Source organism: Lepisosteus oculatus, chromosome 1 (genome assembly GCF_040954835.1).
Source record: "Lepisosteus oculatus isolate fLepOcu1 chromosome 1, fLepOcu1.hap2, whole genome shotgun sequence".
Classification (NCBI taxonomy): domain Eukaryota; kingdom Metazoa; phylum Chordata; class Actinopteri; order Semionotiformes; family Lepisosteidae; genus Lepisosteus; species Lepisosteus oculatus.
In genome coordinates, this window is record NC_090696.1 from 72218739 (window position 1) to 72240003 (window position 21265).

Consider the following 21265-nt stretch of genomic DNA (forward strand, 5'->3'; position numbering starts at 1 on the left):
GGACGAACCTCACCTCCCACTATCACATGGTCAGAAAGCTCTGTAATTGTTGTCTGAGTTTGAAAGTTTTTTTTTTTATTTGGGGAAAAATGTAATATTTTCCTTTTTTGTTATTACCACATCTGTATGCTATTAGGTGCTCTTGAGCGTAATTCTTCGGAAACACAAGATCTGCTAGTATTTCCAGCATTAAGTGGTTTAACAGGTTTTTTTTTTTGCGAAGTCCAATCTACCCAACAGCACAATAGCTGGGTAGTCTGAATGCACAGTTTCTTAAATGGGCAGATTTTACAGATTACAGCGATTTATTCTTTAAACAAGGAGGTACATTGCGTAACTATTTATGCATGTTTGTCTCCGCTGCTAGGCAACTTCACTACTGCAGGCCGGTTCTCTCCAGGGATGGGATACCAGGGCCCTGTTAATAAAACTGGCACAGACCCTTAACACCCCCGATCACATGGCATTAAAAACAAAACAGAACGGTTTATAGGTCTTTTTTTTTTTTGCTAAATCGATTAGCACAAACGCAACTTGAGGGTAATTAAGGCCTTAATCTCTGCTTTGAAGAAAAATAGCTTTCAGGGTTTAAAACATACGGGCCAGGTTTGAAGAAACGCTCTCCCGACCGATAGTCGTAAGGGGAAACATGGCTCCGATTTAAAGTCTCGAAAAAGGCTGAGCGCTAGCATATTGTATGCAACGCGCGTTTTAACGATTTATGCAGTGCTTCTTCACTGTCCTATTCCCAATGAGCTAGATTTACTCCAGAGCTGACGCCAGGGATAGGCGATGCGGTCTCCCACAGCTACAGTATGTCATTTTCTTGCAATAATAATAGCTGTCAAAAAAAAGAGAAATGAACAGATTCTCTCAGTCTTCCGATTAATACAATGCCTAAACAATGGAAAGCGGGTCATATTTTTCTTTTCTTCAGTTAAGAAATGAACGCACTGATCTGTCAAGTCCCTCTGACTTTTACTTAATTAAAATGCTTGCAATGAGCTGTCGGGAAAGTTTAAACGGTATTTTCTATAACTCTTTTTGGACTCATTGGAGTCAAGAAAGACAAGGACACACGGTTTAAGCTGTGATGCAGGTATGCTTTGATAACTGTATGTAAAGGTATGTCTAACAAATTGTGTGTGGTTGGGAATATGTTGAAAAGAAACCTCATCAGTAACACACCAGGAAAAGTTCCTTTTCTGCACCACCGTGGTGCATAATGACGTCATAACGTGAAACATCATACTGGATTACATTCATTGTTTCTATTCTATTCTGTTCGAAGTTCGGTTTATTCATATTCAAGAAATTGCTTTTTTATCGTGCAATTGTACAGTACCATGAAGTTTGTTTGCATTTGGTCAATGCAGATAAACGCCATATTTATTTATAGTGAAATAATCATTTCTAATATTTAATATTTTGGATATGTTAAAGACAACAAATTAAATTAAAAAACATCTACAAATTCATTCCATGTGGTGGCGCTGCTAGACAGACTATTAATAATAGTTCTTTTATCTGGAAATTGGTTATATAAAATAAAATACATAAATCTCACAGGCATGCTGCTGGTGGTTGTGCTCTTGTTGTGTGGGGAACCACTGAATGATATGAAAATTTATTCGGTTGTCTTTTCAGATTAATTGCAGGTCTGGTTTACTGCAGAGACACCTGTAAGTTCTTTTCAAAAAGTGTTTCACTTGTTTGGCTGAACCCTAATGAAGACGAAGTAATTAATTTGAATCAGGTTTATTTGTTGGCTTCACTCAACTGGCTGAGGTGAGGATGAGGAGGAGGGGTGTGAGAGATGAAGGTGTGAGTGGGTAAGCTACAATCCTCATACTTACACAGACATGTAGGCAGCCAGAAAGGGTCAAGTTAGGATTTGACTTCCTCCTGACCTTAGCACCTTTATTATCTGGATGCACCTTTCCATGATGCGTTTGGGTGGGGGCAGTAGTTACAGAATCACTTCCCAAACGTCCAGGTCTCTGTATTTTATTTTGGAAACACAGGCAAATTCTGCACACATCCTCCAGTTTCTTGAAATGAAGGAGAATAAGTGGTCCTAAGGAGGTATTATGTCCGTTCTTCTATGTTTCAGCAATATTTCTATTATAAATCACAGGTATCCCAGTAAAGAATGAGCAGACAATGAAAACCTTTGCTCGTGAGCAAGTATTTCTTCATCTGTCTCCACTGTACCTTAGACCTTGGCAACTCTGCAGTTGTTGTCTAAACCTGCTTCTTGATTGCATAAGTATTATTTTCTTGAAAAAGAGTTTGTAATAATTCAGATCTGAAAACCAAAAAATAGCATCTCAGATCTAGCTGTTTTTAGTAATGTGTACAGTGTTGTGTATCTGAATATAGATAGAACAGCTCAACACTTAAACTGACAAACCTTATGTCCATACTCAGACATTCAGTAGGTCTGATCTATGTGAAGGTCTCTGTGAAAACAGGCAACAAATTTTTGTCTCTGGGCTAACTTGTCCTTATACACCCTGAGTATAAGGTACGCGATTTGTTATTGTGCAACAAAACAAAAGATGAAGGGAGTTTTAAAGACAAAGAGCACAACAACAATGGGCAACCTGAACATTATATCAGTAAGAGTTAATGTGCAGGTATCAACCACTAGATTTAGACAATAAACAATGTGCAGAAGGAAAATCACATTCATTAAGTCTTCGTTAGTTAACTGGAATCTGTGTCTCACATTTTACAAATGTAGGCCAGATTTCTTTCAGGGTTGGGAGAGCGATGTATTCATTTATATTTTTAGTTCCTTTCCCCCAGAATTAGACTACCAATAAATATGAGTGTGTAAAATAAGGTTAGTTCACTTCAACAAGTCCTTGTTGATTTTTAAAGTTAATTCTTACTTTTGCCAAGTTCATAATCCCTTAACTGTGTGGTAAACATTCACCTAATCATAACTGCCTTGATGCAAATCTTAATGGGGTTTCAGGAAAACATTGGCCAATTTGGCTGGGGTGTAACCCGGCATCCTAGCCAAAATTCCTCCTGGCCTTTACCAATCATGGTTTCCTAATAATCCCCATCTATGAACTGGCTACATTACTCTGCTCTCCTCCCCACTGATAGCTGGTGTGTGGGGAGCGTTCTGGCGCACTATGGCTGCCGTCGCATCATCTAGGTGGGGTTGGACATTGGTGGTGGTGGAGGGGATCCCCATTACCTGTAAAGAGCTTGAGTGGAGTGTCCAGAAAAGCACTATATAAGTGTGAGGAATTATTATTTTCTCTGGTTATCACTTGTGTGAATAAGGCCATTCGGCACCTGCAAATTAAATAACCTATGCTTCACTTTGTAGCAGTTCCTTTCTTTACCTTCAGTACACCCACCTTCAGGTTTTTAACCTATGAATTGTGATTGTCCTGTGGGTTGATGCTTTTGAAGTTTTTGGGTTGAAATGATTTTTTCTGGGTCCTATACGTGATCTGTAATAATCATAATTATTAATCTCTCATGCTGTCTTTCATTCATAAATTCAGAATGACCAACTTGCGATTCCAAACGTGTGGGTATGAAGAGAGTGCACTATATCAAGTAGGTACAGTAGCTGAGGCAGCGTGCGTAGGCTGCAAAGGAAAAAGTAAATGTTTATTCCAAGCTGACAAGAAGAGAAAAAAGGCTCACCAGTCGAAACATTGTGTTTCTTTTCCTCTCTTTTCAGCATGGAATAAACCTTTAATTGTTCCTTTGAGTACAGTGTACGATTGATTCCATAACGTTTCAAAAAAGCCAAAAGAATTGGCTTGTTTTAAAATACAACTACAAGATGAGGTAAGGCTAAGGTGTGGTCATAGAGTAAGTGCCATTTGATACATACGAAGATGTTCTTATTATTGTGGGTTCTCATGCAAGTATTCAGGGTTCTCAAGGCAAGGCTTTCTCCACTTGAAAGTATTTTACCTGACTAACCTGTGGCTTCAATTTAGCTGGAGGACACGTGATTCAGTCTTTTTAAACACACGTTTGGGCACATGCATGTAAATGCGAAAGTACAGGTGGTACCTGTATCAGTAACTCTAGGAACAAGCTCCGAAGAAAAACATCACACCCTTTTAGAGCCACATTGCAATTTAGCTTCAGAATTCTTTTGAACTTGAACTTGAACTTTATTGCCATGTGTAACCGGTACATGTACTGGTACAATGGAATTCTTACTTACAGAAAGTCTCTCGATTGTTAAAACAAGTGTAAAAACACAAAGTGCAGACAGTGCATCAAGACAATATACAAACAAACAGTAGACAATGTACAAGTAAACAAGTAAACAGTTTGAATGTAAACAATGCAGACGTGTAAACAATGACTGAATATGTGCAATAAATAAGAAATCATAATGAGGTAGAGGGTATAGGTGTGATCCGAGGGGCATGGCTAAATGTGTTCGCCAATCACGCTGCTTGTGGATAGAAGCTATTGAGGAATCTGGTGGTACTGTAAGTGGCCATATGCTCTTATATCTCTTGCCTGAGGGCAGTGGGGTGAAGAACTGATGCCCGGGGTGGTGACTGTCCTCTGTGATGGCCAGAATTCTACCACGGCAGCGGTCCTCATAGAGCTGTTTAATCTCGGTGAGACCACAACCGATGATCTTCTGGACCATATTGACCATTCTCTGCAGTGCCTTTTTTTCTTGAGAAGACGTGTTGCTGTACTACTCGGTGATCCCGTTGGTGAGGATGCTCTCGATGGTGCAGCGGTAGAAGTTCACCAACACAGGTACTGGCATCCCCCATCGCTTGAGGCACCTCAGGAAATAAAGGCGCTGCTGAGCCTTCTTCAAGATAGAGTCAGTGTTCACAGTCCATGTTAGATCTTTATTCCCAAAAACCTAACTCCCAAAAACCTAAAGCTGGTGACTGTTTCCACTTCCGTTCCATCAATTCTGAGTGGGCTGTGAGTGTGTGGCCTGTGTCTCCGAAAGTCCACTATTAGCTCTTTCGTTTTATTTACGTTCAAGTCGAGGTTATTGCTATGACACCACCTAAGCAGCTGTACAACTTCATCCCTGTAAGTGGACTCGTCATCATCGCTGATCAGGCCTATTATAGTGGTGTCATCGGCAAACTTAATGATGCGGTTGTTGCTGTGTCTTGCTGTGCAGTCGTGAGTGAACAGGGAGTACAACCTTGGACTCAGACAGCAGCCTTGTGGGGTTCCAGTGCTCAGGGTGAGTGGTGTTGATGTTTTATTACCTATCCGCACCACATGTGGTCTCTTGATTAGAAAGTCCAGCAGCCAGTTGCAGACAGAGTTGCACAGTCCTAATCCCCCGAGCTTTATCACCAGTTGACTGGGTATGATGGAATTGAATGCTGAACTGTAGTCCACAAACAGCATTCTCACATACGAGTTCTTAGTGTCCAGGTGTTCCAAGGCTGTATGTAGAGCCAGGGAGACAGCATCATCCACTGATCTGTTGTTCTTGTAGGCAAACTGCAAGGGGTCCAGGGACTCTGTTATGGAGGAGTTGATGTGTGACAACACCAGCTTCTCCAGGCATTTCATCACCACAGATGTAAATGCTACTGGGCGGTAATCGTTCAGGCATGTCACTTTTGCCTTTTTGGGGAGTGAAACAATAGTGTTTTTTTTTAGCAAGTGGTTTTTAAAGACAAGCTGCTGCAAATCATCAAGTTTCCAAAGTTACACCTATGGTGTGTTTCTGATCAATTAAGTGGAGAACAGAAAACCCACATTGAACTTTAAAATTTGAACATTGGTTGTTCAAAGATCTCTAACAAGTTAGTTAAACAAAACCCACCTTTTCTAAATCTATATCATCACCTTAAATGTAATCCCCTAGTTGAGTGTTAATTATTGTTTCCATAATCAAATGCCTGATACAAGTTATATTTATTGACCTATATTTAAATGATCCAGTTTATTGTGCAGCTGTATGGATGGGAACTACATGAACAATTCTGCAGTCCATGGGTACAACACCGGACATGAGCAGCTGTTGGAGAAGTTGCATCAGTGCCTTTGGACAATATGTCTTGTCACAAATATAATGAAAGTCCTATTATGAAATATAAAATGTGATTTCATCTGACGAAATCGGATGAGATGACCCTGACGCATCCTGATGTATGCACTGGTCAACAAAATAATCCCTTCACTCTACAGCACCAATTCCCTTGTGTCAAGAGCCTAGAAAACAGTAACCTCCCGTGGGCGGGAGTTTCATGTGGTGTCTTCTATTGTGTCAGGATTTACAGATAAAGTTTGTAACAAAAGTAAAGCTTTGAAGAAATCGCCTATCGCAACATAATTCAGCAGTGCAGATAATAAATAGGCCTTTTGGGTGTATTTTGAGTGAAGGACTTAGTTGTTGTAAAACTCCCCATCGTTCCTCAGGATAATTCGCTCTCTGATGGAGCAGACTCATGCCTGTAGCCACAGGGTGTGTCGAGCCATACTTCTCCTTTTGCTCATTAGAGCTGTGCAGACTTGCCTCTCCCCGAAGGGAGGAGTAATGCTATCAACTTATCAACAGGCGAAACAAAAGGTAAAGCTTTTTTCGACGATAAAGCCTAGTATTCTTCTAAATGCTGTGGCTAAATAGTCTACTTGACTGCTTCTGAAGCTTTGTTAATTGTAACAATCTGAATCCCACTACTTCTAATTTGTTTTGCATGTATTGAACGTGCACATGTATTATATCGGGGTTTTTTCAAAACTGAATTTCGTTATCGGTTGTCTATCTTTCCAGTTCTCGTTCTGTTGAATCACTGACAGGTCCACATTCTGCTCGATCAAGAATCCATCGTACCCGTGGAAGGCTGGCTTGGCAACCCAGGATCTTCCAACACACAGGTTACCTGACTGATGCCTCCACTATTTTTATCGGTTTGCAAGAAGTTCTGCTTAGTTCTCCAGTGAAAAACACACAAGGTTCACATGACTGGAATGTGTTTTCAGAGGCTACAGCATCAAACTCTGTAAAACAAAGTAAATCTCTGGCCTGCCTTTTCTGGAGATACAGTATGACACTGACTGAACACTTCTGTATTAAACCGACACATTGTCTGCTAACAAACAACCTGCATCAACTAGAGTCTATTCTTGTTCAGTACTGAAAAATCAGAAAGTATATCAAGTCCGTCATTACATACTGTACAGAAGTGTCCATTACCAGTAGACTAGTGCCTTGGTAACTCAAAACTCATAGTTCAGACTGGTAACTCATAGATCTTGGTAGCACAATGTTGGCATTAGCGGGATTGATCATCTCTGTTTTCAGCCAGTTGGTAACACCGATACAATCTTCCAACGTTGCGTGTAGTAGCAATGTGATTTTACTCTGACATCACTTGCCAACGGTCGCACCCTCTGTACAGCTCGTACTCATTTCTCTATTGTGCATCCAGGTATCCAGCAATTAATGTCAAATGGATTGATTTAAAAAATTGATTGATGATAGAAATAAGCTATAGCCTACAGTACAGTGTGCTCCTGAATATATGTGAATATATACAGTACATAAATCCCTGTGAACAAAAAAAAGCAATATATCTACACAATATCTGAACACTTCTGTAATGAAGATCATTCACGTTCCATATCATAAAGTATAATGACATGGTGCCATGGAGATACTTACCACTGCACCATAGCTCTGGGTTGATTCAAATTGATTTGATTCCAGGCTGTGGTGAACGTCTGGGTGGAGTTTGCCAGATCTTGTGCTATCTTGTATTCTCTGGTGCTTGGGCTTCTTCCCAAGGGTGGGATGGTGGCACTGTGGGTAAGGATCTCCGCCTGTGGCTGGAAGGTTGCCAGTTCAAATCCTGAGCTGGCAGAGGAATCCTATTCTGTTGGGCCCCTGAACAAGCCCCAGCTACTCCAGGGGTGCTGTAAAAATGGCTGACCCTGCACTCTGACCCCAAGCTTCTCTCTCCCCGTCTGTGCGCCTGTGTGTCTCAAGCAAGCTGCAAGCTGTGACAGCAAGCTGGGGTATGCAAAAAGACAGATTCCTAATGCAAGAAATTGTATATGGCTAATAAAGTGATCTCTCTTACATGTTGGTGCAGTAGGTTGATAGACTACACTGAACAGTCCAGTCCTTGAAAAGGTCTGAAATCATTAACCTGCTCTGTCAGTGGTAGCTCTGCTACAGTGCTGACCCTAGAATATACAGCATAAGGAGAGTGCAAGTCAACTTTCTTAGGACTTATTAAAATCAAATTAATTGAATTTTGTTATGAAGTATTAAGTACAGTAATTAACATTAGTTAATACACAGCAATAACTTTGTAAAATAGGTGTTTTCTGACAGTATTTGAAAAATGTGTGAATTCAATTATCGTTACTGTTGTCAGGGGGCATGACAACGTCTAGCTTTCCCTTTTGCTTTTGAAGGTTTGGTTGAATTAATCATTACGGCAGCTGAAACTAAAAATGGCTCACAGAATACCAGTATTTTGATGAATGATCATGGTAATCCACCCTTTCTGCACTTCAGTCACTGAGCACAGCACCTTGAGGTTAACACTAACCTGGAAGCTAAAAGCACACATGGAAAGAGAAATATCTTCGATTTAATTAACTTCATTTGTTTACATGCCCTAGTTTTTCCCCCGAAGGCCATGATGAAAGAAAGAGTGGAGGTGGCACATTCTTGAGTTCTAAAAAACCCCAATGTGTTCAGATGAACAAATGCTGGCACTGGGAAGGGGTGTGATTCACGTTAATCATCTTTTAAAAGCGAATTCGCTCTCGGGTCTTCACATCAGTTAATGATGGATTTCAACGCCGTTCTGCGAGTTCTGTCCTTCGTCGTTATTTTTACTCTGCTTCCTGCTGCCCCAGAAGGTACAGTACAATTCTGCTTTTTCACAGAAACACTTGTAGTCTTCCACCTAAAACTGTCATTTTATTTATAATAATTTTTATGCTATGTTAAATTTAATAGGGGGGGGAGGAATCAAACTGAGTTGAAAAACCCCACTGAAAAAGTCTGACCCAATATAAAGTTTTCGTCTTTAGTTAAAGGACAAGAAGTTGTCATTTAAAAAAAAGGTTTTCATGATTTGCGTTCTATATCTTGTGTTACTCTGTTCATGCATTTAACTCATATACAGTAAGTAGTGATAAAAGTAGTTTATAGTGAGCAGAAAACACGCAGTTTATTCAAGTGAAAGAAAACCTAACACTTGAGTGGGAATATTATGTTTTTATTATTGTTAGAAGTAATGTTAATGCAAGGACTACTAATGATAATAATATTCTTTCAATCTAGTTATATTAATAATTTGAAAGTTTTTATCCTGCTTTTTCCTAAAATCAGTTCTTGTGCATTTTATAGGAAAGACTATCAAAATCTGCAGAAAGCGTTTACGCCGTGAGTATCAGAAGACTTTAAAATTTGTCTTTCAAATTTCATTCTTTTTACAATTGGTAGCAAGGGTTAAATCTCAAAAGACGGTAGCAGACCAAGATACAAGAAGAAATGAAGTATCATGCTGAATCTGTTCGATGGGTGTTACTACCTGTGGTGGTTGGTGTCTGTGTGTGCATCACTTTGTGGTTTCTGTGAGTCGCCTAAATATATATATATATTATGTAATTACATTTTCTGGGCTTGTGGTGCTACAGAAATGTACTGAATCTAATATATTGTTCAAAGAGTGCTTTTATGACCACAGATGACAAGAGGCTAAACTACCACTAGCTTGATCATTTTACATGTTTGCCATTTTGGCAAAATTGTGTGGAGCTAAAAAATAGTACGGTATGTAGAGAGATATTTTAAGACTTTCTGCTGTTGCTTCTACCACGAATTCACTCAAGGGAGTGAATGCTTATGCAATCCTTATGTTTTAGTTTTTTGTTTTTCTTTGTAAGTTTCTTCACCCACAAAAGTGATCATATTGAACAATAATGTTTTGATTAAAAATGTTCACTTTGAAAGCATATACATCACTTGTTATTCAACAAAATGGCACATCATTGGAAAGCACTAAATAAGTCTCTCATAAATTTCAGGATTTAGAAAATGAATCATGATTGTTGAACTGGTCAAAGTTGCAGTCTCCCTTTAATTTACTAAAATATTAATAACAATATATTACTATATTAAATAAGCAGATGGAAATATCCGATTGCTGAACAGCACAGTTAATTTGTAATTCAAATTACAGTGCCAATTTGTTATTCAAAATGGGGCTCCAACCCTAGTTCTGGACAACCCAAAATCCTGAAGGTTTGTCATGTAACCTTTAAAATGCTAATTCAAAATTTCAAAAGACATAGGACAATTTAATTTGAACTATTAAGCAAGTGATTCATTACACTGAGCAGTTAGATATAATGTACAGTAGAAAACCCTTCATTCCCCAAAGGCTAGAGTTCTCTTAATTTGACAAAGTTCTCTCAGTTGGACAAATTAATCACTTAATTGATTAGTAACTTTCAAGTGTTCTCAACTATTAGCTATAGATGATTTGGGGTGACCTCTAAGACTTACTGTACTGGGGCTCTCAAAGGTACAGACTGGAGACTCGTCATAGAGTTTCAAGGTCCAGATACAGCTAAAGATATGTTTCTCTAAAAGTAATCCTTCTTACTTTGCTATTATAATTACAGATGTGGCAAAAAAATCTGATCGTGCTTATCTTGCAGGGCTGCAGAAACGTTCCGAGTATCAGTACTCTTATATAGAGGGCTTTGAGCTGCCTCCAGAAGACGATGATCAAATAATTTCCTGCCAGGTTTATGAAATCACAACCCCATCTCCAACTACCGAGGCACCGTCTATGACAGACCAGGATAAAACTGAGGCAGAGGCCAAGACCACAGAGAGCATTCCCATCACCACCACCGCTGCTCCAACTACTGCTGCGACAACCACAGCCAAGGCTACAGAAGAACCAAAACCTTCTCCCACACCTCCGACACCTCCCACACCTCGCACTCCTCCTACACCTCCCACACCTCGCACGCCTCCCACGCCTCGCACACCTCGCACGCCTCCCACGCCTCCCACACCTCGCACGCCTCCCACGCCTCGCACACCTCGCACGCCTCCTACACCTCGCACGCCTCCCACACCTCGCACTCCTCCTACACCTCGCACGCCTCGCACGCCTCCTACGCCTCGCACGCCTCCCACCCAAGCTCCCCCTTCTGGGCGTGGCTATTATATGTATCCAATTATTGTAGATCTGGCTTCCAAAAAGATCTATTCTGCAGCCAGTCTTCCAAAAACAGAAGAAAGTTATCAGAGTTCTCCTCTTGCACCAATACCCGGGGAAGAAGTACCCACAGCAGTTCATATTGATCCAGGAAAGTATCCTTCTTGGATAAACTGGAGCTCCTATGGTGCTTTACCTGGTAGCAAGAAGGGTGTTTATACTAATCCTGTTGTAGTTGTTGGTAAACCTCCTAATCTTCCGCCACAAAATGCAAATGTCGAGCCTCATGGTACAGGTACAGTATTAAAACCCACCCAAAACAAGCCTCCAATCAGACTAAATCCACCAGCGGTATTGCAGCTACCTGGCGGTGGTTCAGTACAGTACTCTCCAAATGTAGGTTCAGGTAAGCCATTGGTACTGCAGCTACCCTCCACTGGTTCAGTGTTCCATTCAGGAAGAGGATCCCAGACAAGACCTAACCTGCCTTTAGTGATTCAGGTACCAATAGCTAGTAGGTCTCAATCAAGAGCTGAAAATCAGGCATCAAAAGGTGGCACTAAAACCTGCTCTTCTGGATCCAGCTCGCCATCCAGCTCCAACTCACCATCTAAACCCAGACAGCCAATGATGGTTCAGATTCCAGCTAGTGGTTCACCGTCAGGTGGATCAGGATTCCTGACAAGACCAAATCAACCCTCAGTAGTTTGGATGCACAATGGAGGATCAGCAGCTGGTACTCATGGAGCTGGATCCCGGACAGGATCCTATACGCAGGATCGAGCAAACAGACAACCAAACCCAAGCTCCTATCAGGCACTGCCCCAAGGAACAGTTGTCAAAGCCCCTTTCTTTCGACGTATCTATCCCATCCGTCTTCCTGCACAAACTCTTGGGACAGGAGACAAAAAATGTAAAAACCAGCAATAAGGGTTCCTTAGCAACCTCTTGACAGAAGACACTAAAGAAGAACTGAGGTGTATTTACGTGTATTGCATGGGCTGTGATTGTCGCCCCCTGTAAATTCATTAACTGTAATAGTGGAGATATAGAGAGACTGTACAGGACCAGCTACATTATCAGTGAGGATGCAAAATAAAGAATCTGAATCACCAGTCCCAATAAATTCTCTACCCAAATATCAGAGTACAGAGAACTTAAAGGGCAAGGCCATATGTTAATAATAAGTGGAAATACAAGCAGAGATTCGGTTAGAATTGCATCGCTTCATTGGTGTTAATTTTCTTGTAAACCTCTGTGGAGCTGGCAGTGTGTCAGAAGATGAATGACAAGAGCTCTGCTGGGTGGGCGCATATCTGCGTCAGGAGGTCCTCTTGCTTCTCCCTGCAGTACGTGGGACATAGCTGTCAGCGAAATCCTAAAAAACAATCTGTGATCCCAATGGTTTTGATAGAACAAAGTATCTCGCATATTTAATACTTTCACCTTAGAAGGCATGTTAAAAACATAACTATGATAAGGTGTTACAGATTTGACTATACATCTCACTTTATTACAGTGATGGTTATGTAAGAAAACGTTTTTGTAATTTACATTGTGACCATGGTTGTTGTGTTTTGTTTTGCGTTACGAGGAGTTTCCCGAGCTCAGTAGACATTTGCTTTTCTTGCAAATAAATTCTAGAAACTATTCTTTCGAACTCTAAATACAGCAGTGATGTCAAGCTAAAAGTTATAAAAGCGAAGGTCTGTTTTCATTTAAGAAGGATATCTTATACACAGGAGGGTAGCTGCGCCAGCATGCGTAGTCTGCAAAGGAACAACATTCAGGTTCTTCAGACACCTGAAGAAGGCTTCACAGGCAAAACGTTGTGTTTTCTCTCTTCTCTTTTCAGCATGGAATAAACCTATTACTTGTATCTTGTACACAGTTTAATTGTTTTTCCACTGTGTTTGTACTTTAATATGGATTCAGAATGTTGGCAGGACTGGCTTGGACCCAAAGAATAAAATGTTCCTGGTATGAAATAAAAATTAGAGCAGTGTGAATGGCTGAAACAGACAGAAGTCTGGAGGTAGTCACTGCGAAAGCAAAGGTTTAGATTTAAGAAGTGTTATGGTAACAGCAGTTCAGTCTTCAGTCTTGAGACTTAAGTCATTCTTTTAGTAATTGTAACCTCCCTTTCATGTTTTTGTTTTGGGTGCACATAATCATATCTGTCCTTTCATAAATAATGAAGTGACCTTTTCATTTTTGTATGTTTTTATTAAGTGTTTATTTCGGACATACAGCAAGTCTCTGTAACCCATATTCAGTTTTGAAGAGAGGTATCAGAACAGCTCCAAACAGCACAGAATAATAAACCTTCTTCTTCACATCCTGGAAGGAACAATTAGGTAACCAGAGTACCTGGAGAAACATCAGGCAAACACAAGGAGGATCATGAGAACTCCACACAGACAGGCCACTGAACTGAACCTGGAGCTGTAAGGCAGAACTATTAACATGGGTGATGAGTGAATATGATGTGTTGGTCTATCTAAAACATCTAATGTGTGGATTGTTCGGACAAATTAATCAGGATTCCCAGCCTGGCCTTGCAGGGGAGTAATTCACAATGGATAACAGAACTAGTTGCCATAACTGTTATTTTAATATAGTTTTAGAGCAAGCGTCATCTACCTTTCAATATGAGTCATATTGTTCCTGGAACTTGCAGATGCATCAGTGTCATAATTTTTTTAATCAAATGATTAATACATTATTGTTGTGGTTGACAATAATTTTATTAGTTACTCCTTATAGTGGTTTCAGCAGAAATAATTCCTTAATTATTTATCGTCTCACTTCCAGTGGTGTAGCTGGAGAGTTTTACCACAGGCTCTGAGATGCACCAAGAACAGACGCCGCCAGCCCATGCTGAGGCAAAATGGAAGTGAAAAATGCCAGTATTCAAGACAGCATGACAGCAAAAGGACAATGTTGGCACTCTTTTGTTTTCTCTTCAACACTAGTGCGATGGATTCCTTAATAAAAAAAAAAACAGAGCAAACAGATAGATACAAAGAACAACCCTTTCATTGGGCTCAATGTTTTCCTTTCCAATTCCACTCAAAAGTGTTCCTTTATTATTGTACTGTTCTCCAGCTGGTACAATTCAAGTTATACATTTGAAGGATGGCTTTAATTTCTTTAGGTGCTCAGTAATTATCATTCAAATGAGCTATCGGTAGAAGCTGAGGTATTTTTACAGTATGTGACTATATGCTTTACTCACTAGCAAACTCCAGCAGTATTGTCCCAACCCTCTGTCTGTCTAATGGGCTAACCTGGGACAGATGCACCTGCATGTCGAGCTACCTCTTATACTGCATCTTCAAGGGCACTGACAAAAGTTAACCTAGTGGATGTCTTTGGGATCTACAGTACAGCAAAACACAAGCCAGAGGACACAGGTGGAAACGACATGGAAGTGCATTTAAAACTGAGAACAGGAGGCATATCCTTACACTGAGGGTGGGGGAGGTATGGAACAAGCTACCCAACCTTGCTGTTGAAATCAATACCCTGACCCTCGGATCCAGCCCGGCCTTGGATGGACTGACTGGCCTCGTTTGGTTTGCAACCTTGCCTACATTCATTCTATGCAATGTAACAGAGTGTAGCTATAGAGCAATGCCTACATTTAACTTGGGACAGTCTTCTAGAGAGGCTTGAATGAGTGATTAACCAGCACAGTAATGTGCAGTGTGGTTCTATTTATGACATAGCATAGTCAACATAATAATAATAATAATAATAATGATTCATAATAAAGAATAAATCATAATAATAATTCCTTGCATATTTGGGGTGATTTCACTGTAAATAAACAAAGCACTTTTTATACAGAAGGGAATCAATTTCATCCACCTCTGATGACATGCACCCCCACTGCACAGCGGACCAGACATACAGTACAAGTGAGAAATTGCATCACCAGTTGAATTCAGGTAAACCAGAATGTGCAAACCCAGGGTGGAGTTCAGCCTGGAATATAATCTGTGGTATTTTGTTTTAATAATAAGTTCACAAAGAAGAATGAACATAAAAGATTTATGTTATGTCCAGACTTTATAATGGAGACAATCATTATAAGGAGCTAACTTTGTAATCAGACTGAGGCTACCCTTCTTTTTTTTCCAAATGAAACATAGACAGATATGAGATCAACTTTTTTTTTTCCAAGAGACAAATTCATGAAAAAATAAACAGCGAGTCTGCTCCATTGTAGCTTCATTACAGAAAATGTGATGATGGCAGAAGGATATGTTACCAAACAGTAGACAGTTAGCTGTGAAAGCAGACACCGGCGCTCTCAATCCCATGGTAACACCTATGTAAAACACAAACACAAGGTGAGACAAAGTAGTTGCAGGAATGTGATGTCACCTGTGAGTTTGTTTGATAAATAACCTACAATCAAGAAGCTGACTGAATAGTATCCATTTTCAAAACAGGCCGTGACTCACTCTGGAAGGGTACGCTCTGCACATACTGGAAGGAATATATTATTTTAAAAGACATGGTGCCGACTGCTACTGTATTAATGCCTAGAGCTTGCCTGTGCTATCTGATACAGCAGCAAATTCAGGAAGAACTAACCACTTTATGTTTACTGAACTAACCACTTTATGTTTATTGAACATTTACCCTCACTGGTTGGTTTTGGTCTTCTTTATCTCTCAACATAAACACTACTTATCCTTTGATTTTGCATTTTTCAGTTATGCATGTGAGTTAAAAGCCCTTTTGGACAGGCTTGTGAGTTGAAAAGAGCCTTTGTGTGGCACACAAATTCTCAAAGTAGGTGAGAACTCAAGATACCAGTGCTTCCAGAAGTTAACAAACCCTGCTCATTCTGAAACTAAAAGTGGAATCACAAAAGATGTTTTCATTCATACCTTCCCCATGTAGAATTGGCAATCATTCATTAACACTGTTCATCACTGTGATCCTGCACTCAGGGGAAGGGAAGGTCAGGACTGGGGACGCTCACTGTCGACCATCTCACATGATGAAGACTCCACAGCGCTTTACAGGAGAGTAAGGACCAAATGAAAGATTGATTTATTTCTCACTGACAATACCAATTCCTCCCTGGCATCCCCCATGAATTTCCTTTGTCCTGGTCTATTCAATCTGTCCAAATCCATTTGGCTACTAAGAGCGCCAGAGAGCCTGCACTTCCGAAATCCCAGTCATGGTGGACTAATGATACTGCCCAGACCATGTCTGGACAATACCGCTGATCATATTCACTCCTTGAGTCGCTCAGGAACCCTTCTCTATGGGTCTCTATGGGTTCATAGTAAGACTTTAATTATGCCAAAGCTCACAACAACAAACTAAGCCAATTAGTAGTCTGCAGGTGTTTTGAGTCAATTCGGCAGTCTGGAAACATAGCCCTGGGGAAATATTATATACTATTGCTTTTATGTGTCATACGTCTGTCACAAAATAAATAGTGTAATTTCTTACTGTAAATCCAACCTGTGTGGCTCAGTCTGGTCTACTGCCAATATCAAGTTTAGACAGGTTTCATGAGAGATGTTTCAATTCACATTTGGTTTCAGTTCATGACTTACAATTAATAGGTTATTATTAATAAATAATGAATTTATTTTGTGAATAGAATGTTCTTCTTCAAATGCTTATTACTGTAAATCAGCTTTCTTATTTTTACAATAAAGGAAACAACGTGTGAATATTGATAAAAGGATGCTAAACCTTTCTGTCAGGTACTTGTAACGATCAAAAGAGTTGTGCTTTACACGTTCCATGTCCTGCAGTTATTTTAACGCGCTCTGCGGAAGAGGCAGACGAATCAAACAGCACACAGCATTCTTGCTCTGTGCTTCTATATTTAACAAATCCAAACCGTTCTCTTCAGACATCCTTGAAATTCTGTGATCACTCATTACTAAGTGTTGGAACGCAGTCAAATGTCTGGAACAACAAAGAGTTTGGATAAAACACGTTGTGCATCCCTTTACAGAAGCAGGCGAAAACTAATTATGGGGTGGTAGATACACCTCATCCACACCCCTTTTAAAACAGCCCCAGCCAGGCTCACCTGACATATTACTGCAGTAATGATGGATGTCCACAGAGCAGATGTTGTTCTCTTCATGCTCTTTCTTTTATACTCGTCTTTTGCTGCTCCGTCTGCAGGCAAGTGAAATTAAAAATGCTCTTGAGTAAACGTATTTCCGTCTTTAAAAAGCGTTAGTTATTTTTGGGTTGCTTAATGTAAATATTTCATACAAAAGATTTAATTCCATAGTGAGATTCCAAAGGTGCTGTTTATCAGAGATCTTTTATTTTCATGTCTCAAGCTTGAGTTGATGTTTTATGTCATGTTTCAAAAGTAAAAGTAGCTTCCCTCATAAATATCTATACTTTTTTCGAAAGCATGTACAGCATTGGTAGATCAAAGTGGCTATTTCTCTTTCACTTCTATTCAGAGTTTGTTATTCACAGCCTAGGAAAACTGATTTGCTCATGCTTTAGACAAGTGCATCATTTTCAGACATTTTTAATGTCTAATAGCTCTTTCAATCAGTGAATAAAGGTTTTAACGGTCAGTTCTTAGCAGCTACTGGAAACTCTTGATACAGAGCAGTTCGATTTGCCTTTGTGATCGGATATAAATCTGTTAAAGTGCCTGACTAGTGTGAAGGATGTGCTCCAGGTTCCTCATGTCATTCTTTGGAAATAATGTACCAGTGCATGACTGTGATAAGCTACACAGGGCCACTAGGATTTAGTGAATTTGTATCAGCTGGGGACATTGCTGGTATTGCCAGATTCCACCTTTGAAGAGATATGCAGGACAGATTCTAATCAGGTGTTACTTTTATTTAAAACAATTCACGGATATGTAGAAAACTAACTAGCATCTTGTGCTTAATGAACTAAACAGAAAAAATCTTGTATCTCTTTTTAAACAGACCTGGTTAATGAGCATTCATTACTTTCAGTAATTCTACTAATTATTATGTTTTCTGGGGGTGTATCACTGCTAGAAATCCATTTTGCAATATCTAATTGTTAAACTATAGATGATATCATTTTCTGTCATCCACCACATATATAACCATGTATTAAATCCTGCTTTCTCAGGCTCTTTAAAGAAGTGATACAAGATGGTCAGATGTGAGGAGAGAGGCTCCATGGTGTGTAACTTACTGTGCAATAAACTAGCACATGTCCTCAGTGACTGCTGTTGCTCTTCACAGGTACAAATAAGACGTCCATCGCAGATCAGGAACACAATAGCATTGGGCACCCCGGCATTGTGCTGAATGGTGAAGAGCAGGGAAAGGCACAGTGGAAGTGCCGACACAGTGAGTGCTTGTTGGTCCTCACCGATGCAAATTCTTTTCCTCTAAGATGCTGTTTGCGACAGGTTGTCTAAAAATAAAAACTGTGCGCACAGAGGTTTTAAATTTTGAAAAACAAAGTGACCTAAATGACCTATTCTTGCTTCTAACTTGTTTCTCGTTTCTTAACCAGTGTTCTTCCTAATTTGATGATCTTCTAGACCAATTCTGTTAGAATTAGTCAATTATTCCGCATCTGTAACCTGTCAAGTTTTATTGGAATCTACAGTCCAACTATTATGAAATTAAAACCACATTTTCCGTATTAGATGATCACGGTAATATCAGCACTGGACAAGATATAGATACATATAAGATATTGTATTGGGGTTTTTCAAGTGCTGCCACCCTGGTAGAAGTGTGCGACTCCTTTAGCGCCGTGTATTACCAAAGCACAAACACAAAACAACGTGGACAACCTGTGGAACAATCAAGGAGTTCATTGACGACCACACCCACACCTGACATATGTGTCAGTCTGTGTATCACTAGTTCTCTGTGGGATAGCTACTCTTGCTGATCTCCCCACAGGACTTCGGAAGCGCGCGGACGGCTATGACGCGTGGCTGAACGGATACGACACCAATGTAATAGATGGAGACTCCACAGGAAGCCCCTGTCAGGTTATTCCTGTCACCGTCAACCCCCCAGCCACACCAAAACCAACAACCGTTCAGTCAACGAAAGCGGGAAGAGCTTCACTGCCAACCCCCCATTTGCCCCCCCAGGTAACAGACAGGCCTCGGGCCCCCTATGGAGGATATGTGATTTTCCCTTATAATCCAGCTAATGGCAGACCAGCAGTGTATCGGTATGACACTACTAATGGCTTAGTTCCCCTGCAAGGAGTATATCCCAGCAACAGGCTGGTACCAGCAAACGGCGTTATTCCCACATTTGGGAGGGTTTTAACAGTAGGAATCCTTCCAGGAGGTGCAAAGATTCCCGCTGGCCGATTTGTTCCAAACACTGGTGTTGTGCCATCAAGCAGAGTGATTCCTGTCGTTCCTCTTGCTCCTAAAACGCAGACCCCCATCAACGGGCATTCCCCAGGACGAAGACCATGTGTCAGGACTGGGCTAGTCCCCAGCCAACAAGTCATCGGCACACAGGGGGCCACCAACCAGTTTTATCCCGCCAATCGGCTGGTTCCCATCAATAAATTAGCCCTTCAGAGCAGATTTCTTTCCAGCAACAGTCTTGGGGGAAACGTAGGTTTGGTGCGCGGCCTGGGCAGGGTTTTAGGCTCAGGGTCATCTGAAGAGGGCAAAAGGAGAAAGAGGGAAGCTGACCCGGAGGACAGTAGCGTCGTCAGTGACAAAGAGGCCTTCTCGCTGTCGCGCTCCATCAGAGAGCTCGTGGCAGGACGTGGAGGCGAGACGAATCCTGCCGCAGTGAAAACTGTCAAGTCCTGAAAACACACCTCTCAAGCAACAAGCAACACAGAACGACTGAACTGCAGTACTTCTCACTGAGATTTAACAATATTATTAAAATCCGTAGATTAAAATGTCTTTAAGGTGAAACTTTTATTTACACTTTTCAAAGAAAACATTCACAAAGTGTTACCTGTCAGAAATAAAACAAGTATTTAATTGTTTTAGGGGCAAAAGTCCCCTTTTTATCACGTATTGTTTTAATGTAAACATCTATGAATGTAAGATTTAAATCAGGCTGTTTTCTACAGATCTCAGATCCATTCTCTTATAGATTCTCCCTCTTTTCTATAAAAATTCTTTTAAGCCATAAACTATTTGAATGTCTTCATTTCAGAATTGCTAGTGCTCTTAAACTGGTGTTAGGAATGCAAAATACTAGAACACTATGAATGTTTCAACAAATTATATGTAAATTATTTTATTATTTAAAAAATTTAAAACTATATCATGACTTTGTTGCTAATAATGAATGTGTCTTTAAATAAATCCACTTGGAAATAATTAAAGTTCTAATCCTTGAACTAGCATGTTGATTTATTAATACCCATGTAACACTTTTACTGTATGTTTTGATCATAAGAGTCGAATTGCTCTTATGATGCATTTTTCTAAATACTCCAGAAAAAAAATGAAAAAATAAACCTTCTTTCTCTCCCTTCAGAATATTTGCGTTTCACTAAATCACACACTAGTGCATGAAGCATCTGTACTAAGTAAATCAGGGGCCTTTCTGTTGAACGGCAGGCTTTTATATAGTGCAGACTTGTATCAGCTACAATGCAGCTCACAGTATGCAACAAAGTCATTCAAACCCTTGCTCAAAATGTCTAACTTGCCTCTTTTTTATGTTTGCTTTAACATACATTTTTTAAACCACTATGTATAAAATATTTAAAAAATCTAAATTCAAATATAATTAGCTGGTTTCTAATTACTATTAATATACAATTACTAATAAATGTGTATAGTATACAATACAAAGGTAGTTCCATTAGGGTTATACAGTATTGTGACATAAAGTATCGCATTTGGAGTTATGGTAGCAATGTGGTAACAACATCCACTGCAATCACTGTTTTAAATTAAATTGTTGGTCTCTAGTACAGTATGCATACTTTATGACGAGTGCAGGAAAGCACTAATGTTGTGCCCTCAAAGTTTTTTTTGTCTCCACTCTAATAACAAACTAGACATTTGCTTCAAAGAAAACAGTCAATGATGAGATTTATCAAACAATGCACAACCAAATTTGTAT

The 21265-nt window shown here is 40.0% G+C and overlaps 1 protein-coding gene and 1 long non-coding RNA gene across 2 annotated transcripts; both read left to right on the top strand.

Annotated features, from left to right (window-relative positions):
- Positions 1–8446: 8446 nt before the first annotated feature.
- Positions 8447–13870, top strand: LOC138240826 (uncharacterized). The gene is made up of 3 exons (XR_011190090.1): positions 8447–8865; positions 9359–9394; positions 10675–13870. It is a non-coding gene; the product is annotated as an uncharacterized lncRNA (long non-coding RNA).
- Positions 13871–17289: 3419 nt separating this feature from the next.
- On the top strand, positions 17290–20661 carry LOC107077166 (uncharacterized). The gene is made up of 3 exons (XM_015345472.2): positions 17290–17360; positions 18428–18535; positions 19103–20661. Exons 1-3 carry the CDS (start codon positions 17318–17320, stop codon positions 19984–19986), a joined length of 1035 nt encoding a protein of 344 aa, XP_015200958.2. The 5' UTR covers positions 17290–17317; the 3' UTR covers positions 19987–20661.
- The last annotated feature ends 604 nt before the right edge of the window (positions 20662–21265 follow it).

Coding starts and splice junctions, on each gene's coding strand:
- LOC107077166 (XM_015345472.2), top strand. CDS start 17,318: ATGCTCTTTCTTTTATACTCGTCTTTTGCTGCTCCGTCTGCAG. Junction 17,361..18,427: donor TTTTGCTGCTCCGTCTGCAG/GCAAGTGAAATT, acceptor TGCTCTTCACAG/GTACAAATAAGACGTCCATC. Junction 18,536..19,102: donor ACAGTGGAAGTGCCGACACA/GTGAGTGCTTGT, acceptor ATCTCCCCACAG/GACTTCGGAAGCGCGCGGAC.